The sequence below is a fragment of the Mchenga conophoros genome, linkage group LG17 (assembly GCF_057382185.1).
Source record: "Mchenga conophoros isolate Kocher_MC1m ecotype Shallow Benthic linkage group LG17, M_conophoros_male_GT1.1, whole genome shotgun sequence".
NCBI classification, from domain to species: Eukaryota; Metazoa; Chordata; class Actinopteri; order Cichliformes; family Cichlidae; genus Mchenga; species Mchenga conophoros.
The window spans coordinates 25,362,894-25,382,427 of record NC_140542.1 but is presented as its reverse complement, the minus strand read 5'-3'; the positions used below and the strand labels follow the sequence as shown (position 1 = coordinate 25,382,427).

Here is a 19,534-nt window from a genome sequence, read left to right as displayed (position 1 = left end):
GTGAATGGAGTGTTGTTTCAGAAAAAAAAAAAGGGGGGGGGGGGTAGAGATGTGCTCATGTATGTAAGTGTAAAACTACATCCAACAGAAGCAAAGCATCCTACATGCACACAACATGCAGCAGGGGTCGCTAGAATTATCCAAAAAAACAGCACATGTAGTGAGAGAACACCCACTAAAAATACTTACTACACATAGCATAGTGGCATACGTGAATTCACAAGCATTTTGTATGTCACCACGGGCACAACAGAGACTGAGCAAAGTCTTAGAGGCCCCAAATTTGATGACTGCGCCAAAAGAGCACAGATTGAGGAAAAGATTAGAGAGGACCTGAAGGCCGAACCCATACCGGGAGCTGAGGACTGGTTCACCGATGGATGTTGCCACCGAGACGAAGGAGGACTGAAAGCAGGGTATGCGGTGGTTTGCAGAGTAGAAGGAGATTATCAGGTCAGAGAGTCAGGAAGGATTGAGGGAAAGCAGTCGGCCCAGAGAGCTGAAGTGATAGCCCTAGCTCGAGCTTTGAGACTAGCCAAGAACAGGAGAGTGAACATCTACACCGATTCGGCATATGCGTTTGGAGCAGCGCAAGTGGAGCTGCCTCAGTGGAAAAGAGCAGGATTCAGAACAGCAACCAATGCACCTATTTCCCACAAACATGAAATGGAGGAACTGGAAAAAGCCTTGGCTGACCCAGAGGAGGTGAGTATTATAAAATGCAAAGCTCACTCCCAAGGAACCAGCATGGTGGAAAAAGGAAACCAGAGAGCAGACGAAGCCGCGAAGGAGGCCGCAGGCTACAAAGGACGGAGACAAATGATACAGGTAACTCCAGAAGAGGAGATATCTGTTGACCTGATTGAGGAAGTCAAACAGGCCCAGGAGGAGGCATCCCCAGAGGAAAAGGGGGTGTGGAAAAACAAAGGAGCCTGGCAGGATGGAAATTTGTGGAGGGGACCAGACGGGCGCCCCGTGCTGACAGCCAAAATGGCAGAACAGAAGGTGGATGAAGCCCACAGAGACGGCATGGAGGGGTTGGCGGAGCAGGTGGGTCCGACCTCGTTAATGGGAGTGCAGAATAGAATGGCCCTTGATATGTTGTTAGCGGAAAAAAGGGGGCGTTTGTTCTATATTGGCCGATCAGTGTTGTAATTTTATTCCAAACAAGACTGCTCCAAATGTGTCGGTAACCAAGGCTCTGGAGGGCCTAAAGAGCCTTTCTGAAACTATGCATGATCACTCCGGTGTTGATAGTCCGTTGGAAGGCTGGCTGACCTCAGTGTTCGGACGGTGGAAGGGGGTTATCGCTTCGGTCATGTTTTCTTTGTCTGTTGTGGTGGGTATTATGGTTATTTGTTGTTGTTGTCTCATCCCTTGTGCCAGAAGAATGTTTAAAAGGTATGTCTGTGAGGGCAGTGGACCCTGGAGTCCTTACTCCAATGTCCATGATGCCAATGATGCATGTAGAACTGAATGTGTAGGCCAAGGGGGGAAACAACTGCTTGTGACCTCTGGATTCTCCAGAGGTCAACAGAGGGAATTGTAAAATAAGGAGGGGATGTTTTTCTCATTTTCATTCATTATTTTAATATGGCATTATTAGTTCATTAGAAGTATATAACCAGCTTTGCATTAAATATAAATTGAAGTTTTTGACCTTACATTGTATTTTGAACCTTAACACATGGAAAAAAAAAACGTATAAGAATTTTGAAACTACCTTTTAAGTGGTTCATTTATTCTTTTTTCTTTTAATATATTTATTTTTGGAGTTTTTGCTTTTATTTTGATAAGTCAGTAGACATTTCCTTATGATGGGCACATTAATGAGTATTTTTAGCAAGTTAAAGATTCCTGCGGGTCTTTTGCTGTTACCCTTGTGTTCTTTTTTCTACCTTTTTCAGATGCACGCTCTCTTCTTGGTCTGATCTTTGCAATACACCCACTTAGTCCCCAGTTTTTTCCCCCCTTTGAAGACATTTTTGATATTATTATTTTGATATTAATGGTCTTGAAGCTGCCAGGTTTCTAGTCCAAAGCACAACTTTGATGGTGATAAATAGCACAAGTAATAGTCCAGAAATTTCACAGCGAGAGAGTGGGCGCTGTGTGTTCTTCCTCCTGCACAGTGAAGGCACAATGCATGAAAACAACAACAAACAGAATGTTTTCTGAGGAATCAATGCAGGAATCCTTGTCACACTGAAACGTTTTGTGCAGCTGAAAATTTTGTTGACAAATCCACCATATGAGGAGATATTCTCAAGTTATTCTCTCCTGGAGACTACTGAGACTGAAAACTCAAAAGAGCCACAATTTTGTTTTGAGTGAGTGTGTGGTTTACTAATGCACCATCGTCGCTCAAATTCTAAGTAGCAAAATTAGCATTACCATCTCCAGAGTTGCTGTAAAGCCTTTGCAAAAGCAAAAAAAAATTTCATTCAGAGATTTTATCCTTCAGCATCTACTTGTGTTTGATGATAATAATGCACTACATGTGTCCTTAACAGCTGAGTCTTACCTTGTAGGGCTTGCCATTGACCAGATTGGATAAAGAGGAGCGAGGAATCTTTCCAGAACGTGTCTTTGGCAACCCGCGGACAAAGAGCACTTTCTTAAAGGCAGCCACTGGACCGACGGTGTCTCTCACAAGTTTCACAATCTCATTCACGATCTCCTCTTCCGTTTTCTGCACACCTGAGACGTGTAGCGCAAAGCATAAAACGTTAATACCGCCGGGTAGTTTTATTTTATGCCCTAAATTCCTTGCAAAATTATGACACCCAGTGAGTATTCCTCACCATTCTTGAGCACACACAGAGCCAAAGGAACATGGCCCTTCAGAGAGTCTTCTTGCCCTACCACAGCACAGTCTCCCACTGCAGCGTGCTGCAGCACTGACTGTTAAAAAAAACACAAATTATAACCCTCAGAGAAACATTCGCATCCTCTTCATCAACACCTGTAACTGCTCTGATACCTCCTCCAGTGCTCCAGCAGAGAGCCTGTGGCCTGCCACGTTGATGACATCATCAGACCGGGACATGACGTAAAGGAAGCCCTCCTCATCCATAAAACCAGCATCCATGGTGTCGTAGAATCCCTTAAGTCACATTTGGATCAGATTAAAAGAGCAGCTTAAAGTCAATTCATCCAGACAGTTTAAACATCACTCATGTTTAAGGGCTACAAATACCTAAAGTTGATCTGCAATGCAACATGTCTAACACTAGAGGGACACCTCTTCCTATATTATTTCGGCTTGTCAAACTGTGGTCCACAAAGCCTCTGCAGCTGGGGTGTGGATAATACAGGAACAATTGTTTTGTTTTAATAAACAAACAACTGACTTTTTTGTTTTACTAAAATTCACTGTGGAGTTTGGGTGGGTGTTTTGCTTAAACTGTTCAAATAAATACAGGTTTTAAATCTTTTTAAGCTTTTTAAATGATTAATCCTGGAAAAGGTTCAAGAATCACTGAATTAGTCAGGGGTGCTGAAGGAGAATTCTTTATTGTCTTTATTATTCTGCTCTTTTGTGACTAATTTGACTATTTAAAAAAGGGAAATAGTCTTTTGCACTATACCGACAGTCACATATAAATTAATCCCAATGACTCGATGACCAGCGAGAATTTCTAAAGTAATTATGAAACAGCTTACTGGAAACTTTGTGAAGTAGAGTTTCTTGAACAGATCTTGATTCTGCCATAAAAACAATGCTGCCCCAGGTGGTAAAGGCAATCTTAAAGAAGAAGTACAAAATTAATTCAGATAATTGTATGAAAAAGTCCGATTCATGAAAGCTTCTATATAGCAACACAGATAAATTACCTAGATAAATTAATGATTTATTGTTTAAACTCAGAGAGTCAGTGTATCCAACGTTAAAGGGCAGTAAAGGGCTCGTCCTACAATAAAACTCAGCGTTTGTTTAAAAGGAGACAGGAAAGACCCAGTTCTTGAGCAAATGGCCCAATTTCCCAGGTTTTAAACTAAACAACCCTCTGCATGGGTTTATTCACTACAAGCAGAACATTTAAATTTATGCAACAATCCTGTAACAAACAAATTCCATTATGGTGTCTAAAGAATTTACATTTTACAGATTTTTAATAACATTTTAAACAACAGTAAGTCAGCCAATCACATAGTAGAAACTCAGAGGATTTAGGCATGCAGACATGGTCAGCACAATCTGCTGAAATTCAAAGAGAGTCTTAAAATAGTGAAGAAAAGTGGCTTTGAATGTGGCATGGTTGTTGCTGCCAACATGGCTCTGCTGCAACATTTAGATGGATGGGTGGAAATTTAGTTTAAACAACAAGCACAAAAGCGTGGATCCATCCTGTTGTGTATCAATGATTCAGGTCGACGCTGATGGTGTAATGATGTTAGGGATCTTTTCTTGGCACACTTTGAACCCTTTAGTACCATTTGAGCATTATTTAAATGTCACAGCCTACCTGAGTACTTATGCTGACTGTGTCCGTCCCATTATCGCCACAGTCTAACCATTTTCTGATGGCTGATGCAGGATAACGTGCTGCATCACAAAGCTTAAATTATCTCAAACTGATTTTGTATGCATGACAATAAGTTCAATGTACTCAAATGGCCTCCACAGTCACCAGATCTCAGTACGATAGAGCACTTTTAGTATTTGTTGGAACGGGATATATGGATGTGCAGCCAACAAATCAGCAGCAACTGTGAGATGCTATCGTACCAATATGGACTAAAATCTCTGAGGAATGTTTCCAGGACATTACTGAATCGATGCCATGAAGAATGAAGAGTTAAGGCAGTTTTTAATGCAGACGGGGGGGGTACAACCCAGTAACACAAGGTGTACCTAATATAGTGAGCAGTGAGAGTGCATTCCATGTCAACTCATGTGAGTTCTAAATCTAAAGGCCTGATTCTTCGAAGACGTAGTCTAAATCTGATTAATGTATTCTATTAAGCTACTTTTAAATTGTTATTGACGAAAAAAGGGGGGTTTTTTGCCTCTAATTTTGGGTTCATGTTACCAAATCATGGTGGATGCAGTCACCATGCATGATTAAAATGTGTAAGGAGGCTAAAAAGAAACCTGCAGCCACTTTGTTTATTTAATCTGTTCATGTTTTTGGTGGCTAAGAGCTGTAACACATCTCTTAGCCACATCACACATTTCACAGACTCTCCCTCCTGTCTGTAAGCTTACTCTGTAAATATTCACACAACTTTATGAAGCTGTTTGAGTTTTGGCTGGCACAGACTTTCTGGATACAACAAGCAAGTACAATAGCACAGCTGTTCCTGTCTGAGTGTAGCTCTGCCTATCATTATCTCAGGATGCACTGTAGCATGGAGTCCTTGGAAGTCCCCCTTAGCACTGAGTCAATACCAGCAATTACAAAGAACAAGGGAGTGAAGTGATAACAGATAGGTAGAAGTCTGGAAGATACGCCTGCAAAGCGAGTCATAGCTTCCTGATGAAGTCCACTTAACACAGGTAACTCTCTTTCACGAACATGCGCATGTACACCCTGCCTTCCCAACTCCAGCAATAGAAGTGAGTGCTATTTATAGTCATATGCTTGTTTTTCAAAAGTGAATAATTACCCTTAATGACTAAAAGATTCAAAGTCCACATTTCACTTGTGTACAAAGAGCAAATATATAATATCTTTAATGTCCGTGTCCAAGAGGCCCAGAAGAAAGAAAGATGAAGCGATAACTAAGCCACTCACGTTGCTGTGAACATATGCACCTGGCTTACCTCACCACAATATTTCCCAGGCTTCTTGGCTTCACCTCCTGCATGTTATCATCGATCACTGTGACTAGAGGAAAGGGAAAAGAGTGCATTTCAAATTCAGAGGTGGTTCTATCCCCCCGCTGGCAAACTGGAAGCGCAAAAAGCTTAAACGTAAGACAGGGAATTACAATCAGAAGACACACTTTTGCCCTGATATCCCTCACGCTGTAATCGTGGGGGTAACACACTGAATACAAAGAGGTCATTTCTTACCATTGTAACCTGGAACCGGTTTGCCAGCTTGGCCTGCAGGTGGCGTGAGTGAGTTTCCCAGACCGATACAACTGGAAGTAATAGCTGAGCCAGTTTCTAACAGGATACAAAGAAACACAAGGATTCATGAAAAATTCATTAGTGAGGCACAAAGTTTTAGCCAAACCACAAGAGTTCTGGATATGTGGTGTAATGTAACTGTTTTACTGTCCTATATGAAAACCCTTTCATGGGGCACTGATCAAAAGAGTCCGTGTGGCGTTGTGTTGCCTCTGTGAGCAGCGTTAACCTACATTGAACTAAAGTATGACAGCTCCTATGGGCTCTCCCCGACTCCACCACACAACTATGCTCCATTAACGGCAAAGACTTGCCTGGCAGGCCTGTTAGCCCACCCACCGAAGGAATAACAGAATCAATCCAGCTCAGTGGGGAAGATTACATCAGAAATCACACAGCAGCAGGCAAGCCCAGCATCTGTGCAGAAACAGTCCTCCCTTTTAAGTTGGTGGTTGAACATCAGTCTCCCAGCATAAATACGAGAACAAAGTCCGCCTTCGTGTCTTCATTCTCACTGGCAGAGAATTTGCTTAAGTTCAGCTCGTGTTTCAGTAAAAATGCACACAACAGGTAACAGACAACACAGTTATTTCTATCATTTTCATCCGTCCATGTAAATGTTTTTTATTTTTATTTTATCTCTTTATACATGCTGTTTGCACAAAGGGCAAGAATAATCTGACAGAAGTTTAAGGAACTTATTATATTTTCTCTTTTTCCCCCCGGTCATACAGGCAGACACACACACACTTAGAGTTTTGGAAAATGTTCTACATAGTTTTTTCATACACTTCCAACTGCAAATCTGTTTGTGAGGGGCAGCCAATCAGAACAAAGTTTGCTAGTGCTATAGTCACACAAGGGAATATAGTGGCTGGAGACTGCAGCGTGACCATTTGCGATCAGGACAGTAATTTAACGACAAAATTACATTAGCACTCGGAAATCTTGCACAATACTTCCATTTGAGTCAAGTCCAATTTTTCCATGAAGCAGACTGCAGATGAGTTGCACTCATCAGTACCGACTGCACAGACTGATTGTAATGTGTTGGGAATCTGCCAGCATTTATAAATAAGATGGAGATTATTTGCAAACCCTCCCTAATCTCGAACCGCAACCTGTGCAGTCACCACGCTATTGAAAGTGATTGCCCAGGAGATTTTGGGTGCTGCATGCTCAACATCTTGGTGACCAATCACCAGCCAACCAACAATTTTGCCTAGCCACAAGGAGGTTGGCTTTCTACATCGATTGAGCAGCTAAAAGGAAAGGACCTCAAACCGCTTCGTCTGACAGTGGATGGAGCTGCGGACAGTACCAAAGCCCAGTATTATTTAAACAGTTAATCAAGCAAAGCTACTCTAGTAGAGTCCAAGAATATATTAGGTCCCATTTAAATTTGGCATTTTAGTGCCAACCAGAGCCTGGGCTTATTGGACCACTTTACAAATGAGGGGTTGCTAAAATGCCTCATATTTCCCATGACGAATATGTAAATGGATGCACAAGCTGCTTCACAAGGTAATGAGCCTACTCTATAGGAAGTGCACGTGGTATAAATATGATGCTTGTATCATACATATTTGATGGTCGTTAACATGCAAATGAATGCAGACAGGTACTGTAAAACCAAATCGGATCATGTCTTGAGCGGGGGAGGAGGGTAGAGCTGGTGGCAGAAATGTCTCGTCTTCTGAGGGAGCAAAAGGAAAATGGCAAAATATTCAAATCTGCAGGCCCGCTATGCAAATGACAAAATCAGACACACCCCCTCATTAAAGCCAGAGGGAAAACTACATTAACAGAGGACTTCGCATGGGTTACACATAGGGCTGCTCGATTATGGCAAAAATGATAATCACGATTATTTTCACTGAAATTGAGATCTCGATTATTTGACGATATTTATTTAACCCTTTAAGACCTACTATAGAACCAAGTCCACCAGAGCTTATATTATTTTTTTACATGTTGTAGTGCCATTTGTGGGAGTATTTCAAGTTGCTAAATAACTGTTATAGCCCATATTTTAATAATATGTATGCATTAAGTCCATAGTAACTACATTAATTGCAAAAAAGTGCAATAAACTACAAAAAAATTGAAAATCGTTTTTGTTTTGTTTACATATATTTCTACTTGGAGAAATTTAAGAGGTTTATCCCTCAAAACTTTAAATACAAAAAAGTTGCAAAAAATAGTTTACAACAACAGGAAATTTATTGTGAGTGTCTTCATAGTTTTATTTTGGAGATACAGCAATTTTTATATACTGCAGGAAAAACAAAAAAAAACAATCCTATGATGCAAATTTGCAAAGAAAACAGCAGGTGCATCAAAATAAACTATTTCCAGCAGTGCAATTCGAGTTCTAAGCATCCCAGAAACTATTCAGAAAAGTCAAACATGACCAGTATAGGCTTTTAAGGCCTACAAGTAAAAAACTACATTTCCGCGAAAATGACGTCACTTCCGGTTTCGGCCAGGAAATGGCGGACATGCGACAGTTCGCGCTGACGTCTGTTTCACTGTGCGAAGTGTTACGAACAGCTGATCGGATCGGCAAAGCCTGTTTCTGGAATATTATGTTTTTGTTCCTGCAAGTGCTTTTTATGCAATTTTTGCAAAGCTTTATGTGGAAGGAAACCGTGGCCGAGGACAAGCTGATGGCATAAGATGTAAGTACAACTCCTCCGGTTTCATATGCAAAACAAATTCTTGCGCTAGCTTACACGGTTCAGGTTCTACAGGGATTTAAAAATAGTTACACAAAACGGAGCGTGCTGCTCTGACCGGCTTTAAAGGGTTAACAATGACTTTAAAAAATAATATAAAATAGTGTGCAACACCACTGAAGTTTTTTTTACCTCTTTTCAACCAGCGGCAGTCACTCTCCTCTCCAAATAACTTCTGCTTAGCTTTCCGAGCTTCCCTCGGGTCCTCTTAATCAGCGGTCTCCAACCTTTTTTGCGCCACGGATGGTTTATGCCCGACAATATTTTCACGGACCGGCCTTTAAGGTGTCGCGGATAAATGAGGGAGTGGCTAATAATCGGCTCAGTCATTTTTAATGATCGTTGAAAGCCCAGATCGTAATCGTGATTAAAATTAGATTAATTGAGCAGCCCTAGTTACACACCTGTGTGAATGAACATGAAAGACTGGGCGGGAGCGGGAACCTCTTCGCCAAAATGACTTTACATCCAGAGGTAATGGTGCCCCGTGGTGTTTTCTTGTAAACAAGCAAAATTCTGTTTACATTCAGCACATCTCATCAAAATGCACCGTGTGACTCTATGACATGTGAACAACAAGACTGAGCATGCAAAAGTTGCATTCATGTTCATGTTTACATGACACCAGTCACATAACCTTGGCTAGGGTCCTGCAGCAAGTGTTACATTACAGTCAGCTGTTCATCGTTGGAATAATGTGAATCATCTCACAAGACGTTCAGAGAGATAGAAGTAAATATGTTGGCATGCACATCCCCAAAGATCTCAATTGGTCTGCCATCACCAGCTCCCCCCTAAAGACAATACAATGCCTGCATTTCCTACGGAGACTGAGAGCCACCAATCCTTACCACTGCAGCTTTACCAGATCACTGCAAGGTCTGGGTTCGCAAGGTCAGCAGAAAAGAAAACCTTACATGTGGTTTTACAAGTGTCCACAAACCCCATCAACTCCAAACACAGGCTGTTGACCCTAATTGCTTCAGATGGAAGCTTCTGCAGCTCATCTGAATCCCTGAACCCGTTTTTTCACATCACAACGTAGCTCTAGAAGATCTTGGGGGAATGTTGAAACATGACACACTGGCATGGATCAGGACAAAAGTAGCTCTGTATCTTTCTGAGATGTGAATTTGATCTAGTATATAATAAAGTTCCCTCTGCTACTAATCGAAACAGGTGCAGGCAGACAGAGCCGCTTCCAACATCCAGCACAGCAGGTTTCAAAGGGAGGAGGCTGCAGTTGGTTGAGAGGGGGGGGATTAAGTTAGCAAATTATGATGGAGCAAAGGAGGGGGAGGGTGTCGGGGGATCTTTGGCGGAACACATAACACAACCCCTGTGGCCTCTGAACTGGCAACCTCGCTCATCAGTGACAAGTTAGCCACTCTCTGCAGGGTTCAAAACCCATCACTGACAGCGGGTAACAGCACTCACTGCCAATGATTTATTTTTTTTAAGTATTACACCTTACAGGGGGGGATTCAGGTTGACCCACCTGGTAACTGATTTTAACGTGTTAGCATTTATAAATCAGATGGCAGTTATTTAAACACCTTTCCCAACATGTCTGAGAGTGACTGCTGTCATCGTTTGGAGACAACGACGGCACAATAGAGAACAGCTACAATAGTGTGATGAGACATCACCTGTTGACCAGTCAACCCCATTTGATTTCTCTTCAGTTCTGCTGACCGTTACACCTTGCACTGCAAAATCCACACACTTTTAATCGGACTAAGAGATGAGAGTATGCACCATTTGGTGTTTCAAGATCCGTGCTGATACTCTTCTAATGCTCTAATGTTTTATGTCATTTAGTATGTTGTGAAAAACAGAAGTTAACTTTTCTGTGCAAAATAAATAAATAATTGAACAGAAACGCAGAATTATTACAAAGTTAGATGATAAAAAAACAGCTGATCGCATGTAATCATAATAGATTCCAATAATATTCTTCTTTTCGCTTTGAATATTAAACCAATACCGACAATCAGCCAATATCAGAATTTCAGTCTGAACCAGGAGGATGCAGTAAGGGTCGTTTACAAGCTCTACTGGATTGCACATCGATTAGGGCTCGACACAGCTACTGAACCATGTCAGCTTGAGTGGAGTGTTTAAACCTGGCTGTTTACAGCAGGAGCCAGAGCTCGCTGGCGGCGATCCAGGCACAGCCAGTAAATTCAACACTCAAATGAAAAGAGACATTATAATTGGACCTCAGCATTAAACAAGCCATACAGGAAATCAGAAGTGGCTGTGCCGCTTTCAGCCGTGAAATCAAAGATTTATAAAGCAAAGATTTCTCAATAATTGCTTCCATCACTAAAACACGGGTGCTTGTATTTCCACGTGAGGCAAGATGAGAAATTTTCCAACAGCTGATTCAGAGCTTTACTAAAATCTCCAAGGTTTTCTTCATCCTTCAGATCTCAGTGGTCTGCTATATGTGAAAAAACCCTTCTGAAACCTTGACCGGAGCACTTTGACTTACAAAAGCTGGATATATTTTGAGGATACTGCATGCTACTCCAGACGCTAAACTGTTTCACCTAACATTACTCACACTCATTTTTCAATGAGTGTGAGTAATGTTATCTGATGCAATAGGAAAGAAAGATATACTTCCTTTCAAAGTACAAAAGCTGCAATCAAGTAAGTGTTGTGGATGTACTTACAATGTATTTTTTATGACTACCCTGATAAAATCATCTAGGTCGAATTGCTAGAGCACCAACTTCTTCACACTTTGTGCTCCTCTCTGAAGCTGGGAAGGAGGATGTGTACTCACTATTGTGAATGAAGTTGGGCCGATAGTATCTTTGCTTTGCAGTAGACACTGTATGTAATTAAAACTTTGCTTTGGTCTGCAGACAACATAAGACAAAGGTTTTAATTCCATGCTTTATCATCTATTTGACTCCAAATACACCATGATGTACAAAACGAACACCGTGTTTTATTTAATGGCTGAAACTAGCAACTGAAACTGTAAAACTCATTTCAAATGTGTTTACTGAGGTGTTACATGAGCCTTAGTGTGCCTGCACTAATATCCAGTTATGTTTTTCTTTTTTTTCCTGTCATCCTTATTAACCTGCTCCCTGCATGCGTATAAACCCAGAGAAACATGGAGGCTCTCTCTTAAGTTTCCAAGCACGTCCACATTAGTTTCACTTTTCAGAAACAGAAGTTGCGTCTACTGTTACAGTATGTACAGTCTGCAGGGTTAAAAGCACAGGCAGATGTGTCTGTGTGACGGCAACAAGTGAAATTATAAATGTTCAAATTATAAATGTTCAAATAACCCACCACCAGTGCAAAAGGACAACTCTCTTCCTCCACCAGTGAGGAAGAGAGTGCAGACAGGGTGGAGACAAGTGTCAAGGGGGGATTTGTGACGGTGGGTGTGGAAGGATAGTAGAGAGACCTGCGACGTACAGCTTGAGACAGTGGCACTGACAGAAAGACAGGAGGTGGAGCTGAAGATGTTCAAGCTTTCATTGAGAGTTAACAGACGGGACAAGATTTGAAATGAGTATATCAGCGGGACGGCTCAGGGTGAGCGGTCCGGAGACACAGTTAGAGGAGAGGCAGGGCTGAGGTGCTTTGGACTTGTGCAGAGAAAGGATGCTGAAGATGGAGCTGCCAGGCAGGATGGTAAGTGGAATGGTTCTTATATCGTGCTTTTCTACTCTAACTCAGCACTCAAAGCATGTTGAGCACATTTTCTTAACTACAAGGTTAATTCAGCCAATCACACACATTCTATACCTAAACACTTTGTTTAACATTCACACTTCAATGGATGCATCAGGGGAAACTCTGGGTATTATGTATGGGTAGTGTGTTGTCCAGGGATAATTCGGCATGCAGACTAGCGGTGCTGGGAAGTGAACCACCAACCTTCCTACTTCCCGAGTACCAAGAAAAGAGGAAGTTCATGGATGCAGTTAAGGACTGCATTCAGAGGGCTAGTGTGACAGAAGAGGATGCTAAGTATAGGGCAAGATGGAGGCAGATGATCTGCTATGGCGACCCCTAAAAGGAAACACACGAACAGAGACGAAGAGCAACACAGCACCAGTAGGTTTCTGTAAGTTTTGGGAGCTAAAATACTTTCCTGAGAACTTTTTTTGTGGAGAAACACAGAGTTCTTTCAAAGGTTTTCAGTCCCCAGGGAAAGTTCCTGAGGTGTGGAAACACAACACAGCAAAAGATATCCACTTACACCTCTATACCCTGTGGCTCACCCAAACAAAAATGATTAAAACATCTATCCTGCTTACCTAAAAAAATATTTTTGACAGCCTGACATTTTCACAGCATGCATCACATTCGAGGCGTTTTATTGAATACTTCAGGAGACAGCCATTACCCCAAAAACTTGACTGCACGCACGCACGCACGCACGCACCTTCAAAAGGGTCACCATTTCATCCCGTAAGGTAACATGTCCAAAATGTTCGGCTCAAGACATCTTTATTGAGCTCAAACTGACAAAATACTGGCACTGCTATTATTCTAGTCACATTGTGCGGGGGAGTTTAAATATGCTGCATTCGAAAGGTAGACAGCATGGGCTGAGGCTGAGTAAATGCTAGAAGAAGTTAAAACATCTGGGGGCTGGAGCTGAGCACACGCACACATACACATACATACTGATACTGCTGGGCTGTCTATGTGCTTGTCTGACACAGCTTGGCATCAGTCTATCTCAGCTCCCACCTCAGTCTTTTCCTTTTCACTATCCCTCTGTACACAAACAAATCAATCTTCTTTCGACCTGTTGGAGATGAGCTCCGCCAGTGAGAGAGCCATTTTCAGTGTGATGAATGGGCTGAGGGAGGGGGAGGGATGCTGGAGGACACGTTGGTAGAGCGGAATGGGAGATTTGGTGGCGCCATTTCAGCTGAGAAGGTGCAATCGAAGTGCCGAGCTCATTACCAGCAGCTTGGAGAGAAACTGCTGTTCAGGAAAAACAAAGATGATCCTGCACTCCGTTTCGTCTCTGTAACTACTCGAGCGGCATATTAGTTTGCAAAAACAAAGGATATAACACCCTTCTCCGTGCTTCTACTCTGTCTTTAGGGCTTACATGGAAAACAGGCAACAAGGACTTGAGTGAAACAAAAGGATGGGTGGCAGTGTCTAGTCTGATGTTACAATATGAAACCTGAAAACCCAGGGGAGACCAAAACACTCGTAACTCAAGTGCAATCTTGTAGCATTAATGAAAATAGATGAAATGCTGATTTAATAAATCTAAAATAAAACTACATGGGAGGTGAGTATACCTCAGAGGGGGCAACTGTTGGCAGGAAAACCGCTCTAAAAAGTCTCCCTATACACCATCTGCTCAGCAGCAAATGACAGCACAGGCAAAGGTGAGTAAATATAGTGGGGCATGTGAACACACTTCTACAGGGGGGGAAAAATGCAAAACAAAAAAAAACAACAAAAAAAACACACTCATTTAAAATTTAAAATTTGGCCACTCTCTTTGTAATTGTTCTCACTATTTTAGATCACTTCCATAGAAAGCATAAAAAATGAAAACAGTTTCTAGATCACAAAAACTGAAAGTGTAGAAGTGTCTTAAGCCTGCCTATTTTAATGACCAGCAGGGGGCGCCAGCACAGGGCTACAATGACTACTATTGGAAAATGGCGATCAGCTTCCTCACTCTCTGGACTCAGTTAACACCTTCCTGAGTGTTTTATGGGCTTGTCATTTCAGGTTATATTGAAAAAACTTTAAGCTACCTTTAATTACTCTTTACTGTAATTATGTTCATTATTAGTGTCAGAAAGTTACATTATCTCAGGGTATTCTCGTTGACTGGTAGCTTGTCAATGACAAGTCGACAACCAGGAAGGAGCAGCAGCAGATGGCTACTCCTCCCTCGGCCTGGTTCCACCACAGGTTTCTTCCTGTTAAAAGGGAGTTTTTCCATCCCACTGTCGCAAAGAGCTTGCTCAAAAGGAGTATTTTGATTGTTGGGTTATTGTAGGGTCTATACCTTAAATTATAAGGCATCTTGAGGCAACTGTTGTTGTGATTTGGCACTATGTAAATAAAACTGAATTGAAATTGTTCTGCTCTAGAGTCCATCCAGAAGAGGACAGACTCACTGGAGAGGCAGCTGAATATTATTACTCTGTTATTTATTCATTACAAACTACTTTTCAAAAATATATGTATTTACAGAGAAAAACCTTATGAATGCCATCAAATCTTTTGAAACTCATGTGCCAACACCACCCGGCATAATTAGAACCTCAATCTCAAGAAAACACAGCACACTGAAGGAGATCCACCATGCATTAGAAATACACAAGTTTGCTTCTTATTTATTTATTTATTAATTGGAAGATTTACAGAACTTTGCTTGGGTCTCCATCAATTTGAGGTGCAGAGTTAATAAGAAAGCAAATAGTAATCTTCAAATAAACTGTGACAACCATTATTAGTCATTATTATTCTCTTTCAATGCCCTAAAAGTTCCCAAAAGGATTATATAAATCAGGTAAAAAGCTTACATATTTGCTGATATACTGTGATGGTAAAATCAAGTTTGAGGGAAGCCAATTAACTGCACTTGTGACTTCAGATGCACCTGATGCCAATTAACCTTCTTCATTATTAATGCTAAACTTAGATACTGGCACAAGTAAACAATAAAACAGTGAAAAGTAATTAAGTAACAGTATGTTCCTTCATTTGTCAGACATTTGTGAAAGGTATGTAAGGAGATTAAATCTTACTTACAGCCCTACAGCAGCAGCTGTAACATGTAAATAAGCACTGCATGAGTCATGTGCAGTAAACAGCAATCCTGAGAGACAAAGCTCAGAGAGTGCTTTCTGTACAACAACACATATGCACAGTCGTATTTGAAGTTGTCCTGTTCCTGTGTTGTTGCTGGGGTAACTTAGTTGAGAGCTTAAAAAAAGGCGACCCAAGGTCAATGTAAAAGAGGCTGATGTGTAGGAGCATGAGAACAGAGAGAAAGAAAATAGATTGCAAGCTCCTTCGCCAGACAATGAAATACGCCCTTTTTTCCCCACATCGTTTTTCTTCATAATAAATGTTTCAGCTCTTCCTACACAAAGTCAAGAATCTATCTACCTTGTAAAAAAACGGTTGTGAAAGAGAAACACCATGAAATTTCACGAATAATGCTTTTGAGGGAGACTGCAGAGATGCACGCGCTGATACGAAATGGGTGCAGTTGTAAAAGACGTGGCAGCATTTGCTCTCAGAACGAGTGCAAAACAAGTCTTGCTACAAAGCGGTGGGATTAGTTCTGCTGTGCTGGACAGTGCAGACTTTACTGGTCAGACACACCATCACTGGCAACTGAAGAGTAAAGTACAGGCAGTTAGCATAGGCTTTGTTAGCTAAGCCTTTTGGGTTGAGCTGAAAGTTGAAATTATAGGTGAATGAAGAAAAGTTAAGAAAGGAAGCAAAATGCATGAGGAAGAGCATGCTGCAGGAGCTGCAAAAGCTTGCTGAGCTGCATACAAAAGACATGCATGAAAACCAGGATGAGAAATTGCAAACAGCATGCACACATCTCATTTACAGCTCTTCAAGGGGCAATTTCATCTCATCAGCTAAAAACACTGCCTCCCTTATCACTTCTCAGACAGCGCGGCTCGTTCGCTCAGAGCTAAGTTTATGCATACAAATGCACTACTTAACTTGCTAATGAAAGACCCCCATCTTGTGCCTTAAAAACCTCAGCAGACAACAATGCTTTGGAATGAATGCCAAGCGAATTCCCGGGTTGGAGAGCTGATGACAGCGGCTTCCGGTAAACAACGAGGTAACACAAACGTGGCACCTCAGCTCTCTGAGATGTAATTACAGGAGCCACGACATCTGCGCTACTGTCTCTGCTGCACTGTAATGAGACCAAGTGAGCGACAGTGGGAAGGGGGGGGGGGGGGGGGGGGCCTTGCTTGTTGTTGAATGACATGAGGTACGAAGCTAAGGCTTTCCATGCTTTTCCCAAAGGAGGGCAAGAGCAGGATGACATGATTCAGGAACAATTTACTGAAAAGAAATGTATTCTTATTTAGGATACAAGAAGACACTGAGGGACTGGCCTATCTGCAAGAGGTATGGGGAGGAATATCAACCGTGTGAGGCAAAGGGATGGCGGTTTTGCAATTCCAGTTTTCACCAGGCTGGCCAGAATGAAGCGTCACAGATGTAGCGCTCCATGGATTTTACAAGTAAAGCTAATTTTCTCAAATGTGGCATAGCAAAAGCTTTAAATAATGACCAAAATATATGTTGTGCTTTAAAGAGCAATTGGGAACTATGTAGAAAAATGGCTGTAATTCTTAAACAGTTTTAATATTTTTGTTAAATCCAGTGAATTAAGGCTGAAAGTCTGCACACATCATGAGTCTGATTTAACATTCTTGATGATGTGCAGAGGCAATGTTGAAAAACACTTCTGCAGTGCTGAAGTCAGTTTTCAGATCCCTGCCACCAATTAGCCAATCCAAAGCTGAAGTGTGGAACACTCGAGGGAAATGTGTTGAAGGAAGAACTTTGGATTGATCCATTAATAAATCCCCAAAGCTTTGAAACTGTGCGTCATGCAAATTCAAATTCAAATTTTATTTGTCACGTACACAGTCATACACAGTACGATATGTAGTGAAATGCTTGGACAACTGCTCGTGACCTAAAGAAAACAAAAAAGGAAAAGGCTATGAATAAGATAGGAAATAAATATGAAAAATTAAAAAGGGTAAATTTAACTAGGAAGGAATAAAATATAAATTAAGGTTAAAAATGAAATAACTGTACAACACAAATTAGAATGAAGGGTAAATTTAACTGGGAAAGAATAAGATAAAATATATAAATTAAAGTTGAAAATAAAATAACTGTACAACAAAATACACAATACACAATATAGAACTATATAAGAATGTATGAAGAAATCTAAATATAAATAAATATATACACAATAACAGCAGCTAGGGCTGCTCGATTATGGCAAAAATGATAATCACGATTATTTTCACTGAAATTGAGATCACGATTATTTGACGATATTTATTTAACCCTTTAAGACCTACTATAGAACCAAGTCCACCAGAGCTTATATTATTTATTTTTTTTACATGCTGTAGTGCCATTTGTGGGAGCATTTCAAGTTGCTATACATCAATACAACTGTTATAGCCCATATTTTAATAATATGTATGCATTAAGTCCATAGTAATTACATAAATTGCAAAAAAGTGCAATAAACTACAAAAAAAATTGAAAATCGCTTTTGTTTTGTTTACATATATTTCTACTTGGAGAAGTTTAAGAGGTTTATCCCTCAAAACTTTACAATAAAGTTGCAAAAAATAGTTTCCCACCACAGGAAATTTATTTTGAGTGTCTTCATAGTTTTATTTTGGAGATACAGCAATTTTTATATACTGCAGGAAAAACAAAAAACAATCCTATGATGCAAATTTGCAAAGAAAACAGCATGTGCATCATTTCACTGTGGGAAGTGTTACGAACAGCTGATAGGAACGGCAAAGCGTGTTTCTGGAGTATTATGTTTTTGTTCCTGCAAGCGCTTTTTATGCAGTTTTTGCAAAGCTATATGTGGAAGGAAACCGTGACCGAGGACAAGCTGATGGCATAAGATGTAAGTACAACTCCTCCGGTTTCATATGCAAAACAAATTATTGCGCTAGCTTACACGGTTCAGGTTCTACAGGGATTTAAAAATAGTTACGCAAAACGGAGCGTGCTGCTCTGACCGGCTTTAAAGGGTTAACAATGACTTTAAAAAAATAATATAAAATGGTGTGCAACACCACTGAAGTTTTTTTTTTTTTTTAAACTCTCTTTTCAACCAACGGCAGTCACTCTCCTCTCCAAATAACTTCTGCTTAGCTTTCCGAGCTTCCCTCGGGTCCTCTTAATCAGCGGTCTCCAACCTTTTTTGCGCCACGGACTGGTTTATGCCCGACAATATTTTCACGGACCGGCCTTTAAGGTGTCGCGGATAAATGAGGGAGGGGCTAATAATCGGCTCAGTCATTTTTAATGATCGTTGAAAGCCCAGATCGTAATCGTGATTAAAATTCGATTAATTGAGCAGCCCTAACAGCAGCTGTACAAGTATTAACCGGAAATGAAGAATATAGTGACCAGTGTTGTGCAAAAACAATGTCCAGAATGTCCAGTGTGTGTGTGTAAGAACCATATGTGTGGGTCAGTACTGTGTGGTGGTGTGATTGAGAGACCATATCGCCTGCGGGAAGAAGCTCCTCCTCAGTCTCTCTGTGTTGGTCTTCAGGGAGCGGAATCGCTTTCCTGACCTCAACAGAGAGAACAGTCTGTTGTTGGGATGGCTGAGGTCCTTCACGATCTTCCTGGCCTTGGTCCAGCACCGCCTGCTGTAGATTAAATGCAGGTCAGGGAGCTCGGAGCGGATGGTGCGCTCAGCTGACCGCACAACCCTCTGTAGAGCTCGTCTGTCCTGCATGGTGCTGTTCCCGAACCAGGTTAAGATGTTTCCCGCCAGGATGCTCTCTATGGTGCACGAGTAAAAGTTCCTGAGCACCTTGGAGGGCAGTTGGAAGTCTCTCAAGCGTCTGAGGTGGTAGAGACGCTGTCGGGCCTTTTTCACCACGGTGTTGATGTGACAGGACCATGACAGGTCCTGCGTGATGTG

The 19,534-nt window shown here is 41.3% G+C and overlaps 1 protein-coding gene across 1 annotated transcript in view; it reads right to left on the bottom strand.

Moving 5' to 3' along the window:
• Window positions 1–19,534, bottom strand: part of acss3 (acyl-CoA synthetase short chain family member 3) — a 66,022-nt gene that overhangs the window by 9,103 nt on the left and 37,385 nt on the right. Inside the window, exons 10-15 of the mRNA XM_085252619.1 lie at window positions 6,023–6,118; window positions 5,771–5,834; window positions 3,667–3,748; window positions 2,984–3,106; window positions 2,805–2,904; window positions 2,525–2,700 (exon numbers count right to left, since the gene is read on the bottom strand). Of these exons, the coding sequence (XP_085108745.1) occupies window positions 2,525–2,700; window positions 2,805–2,904; window positions 2,984–3,106; window positions 3,667–3,748; window positions 5,771–5,834; window positions 6,023–6,118 (641 nt within the window). The remainder of the gene's footprint in view (window positions 1–2,524; window positions 2,701–2,804; window positions 2,905–2,983; window positions 3,107–3,666; window positions 3,749–5,770; window positions 5,835–6,022; window positions 6,119–19,534) is intronic.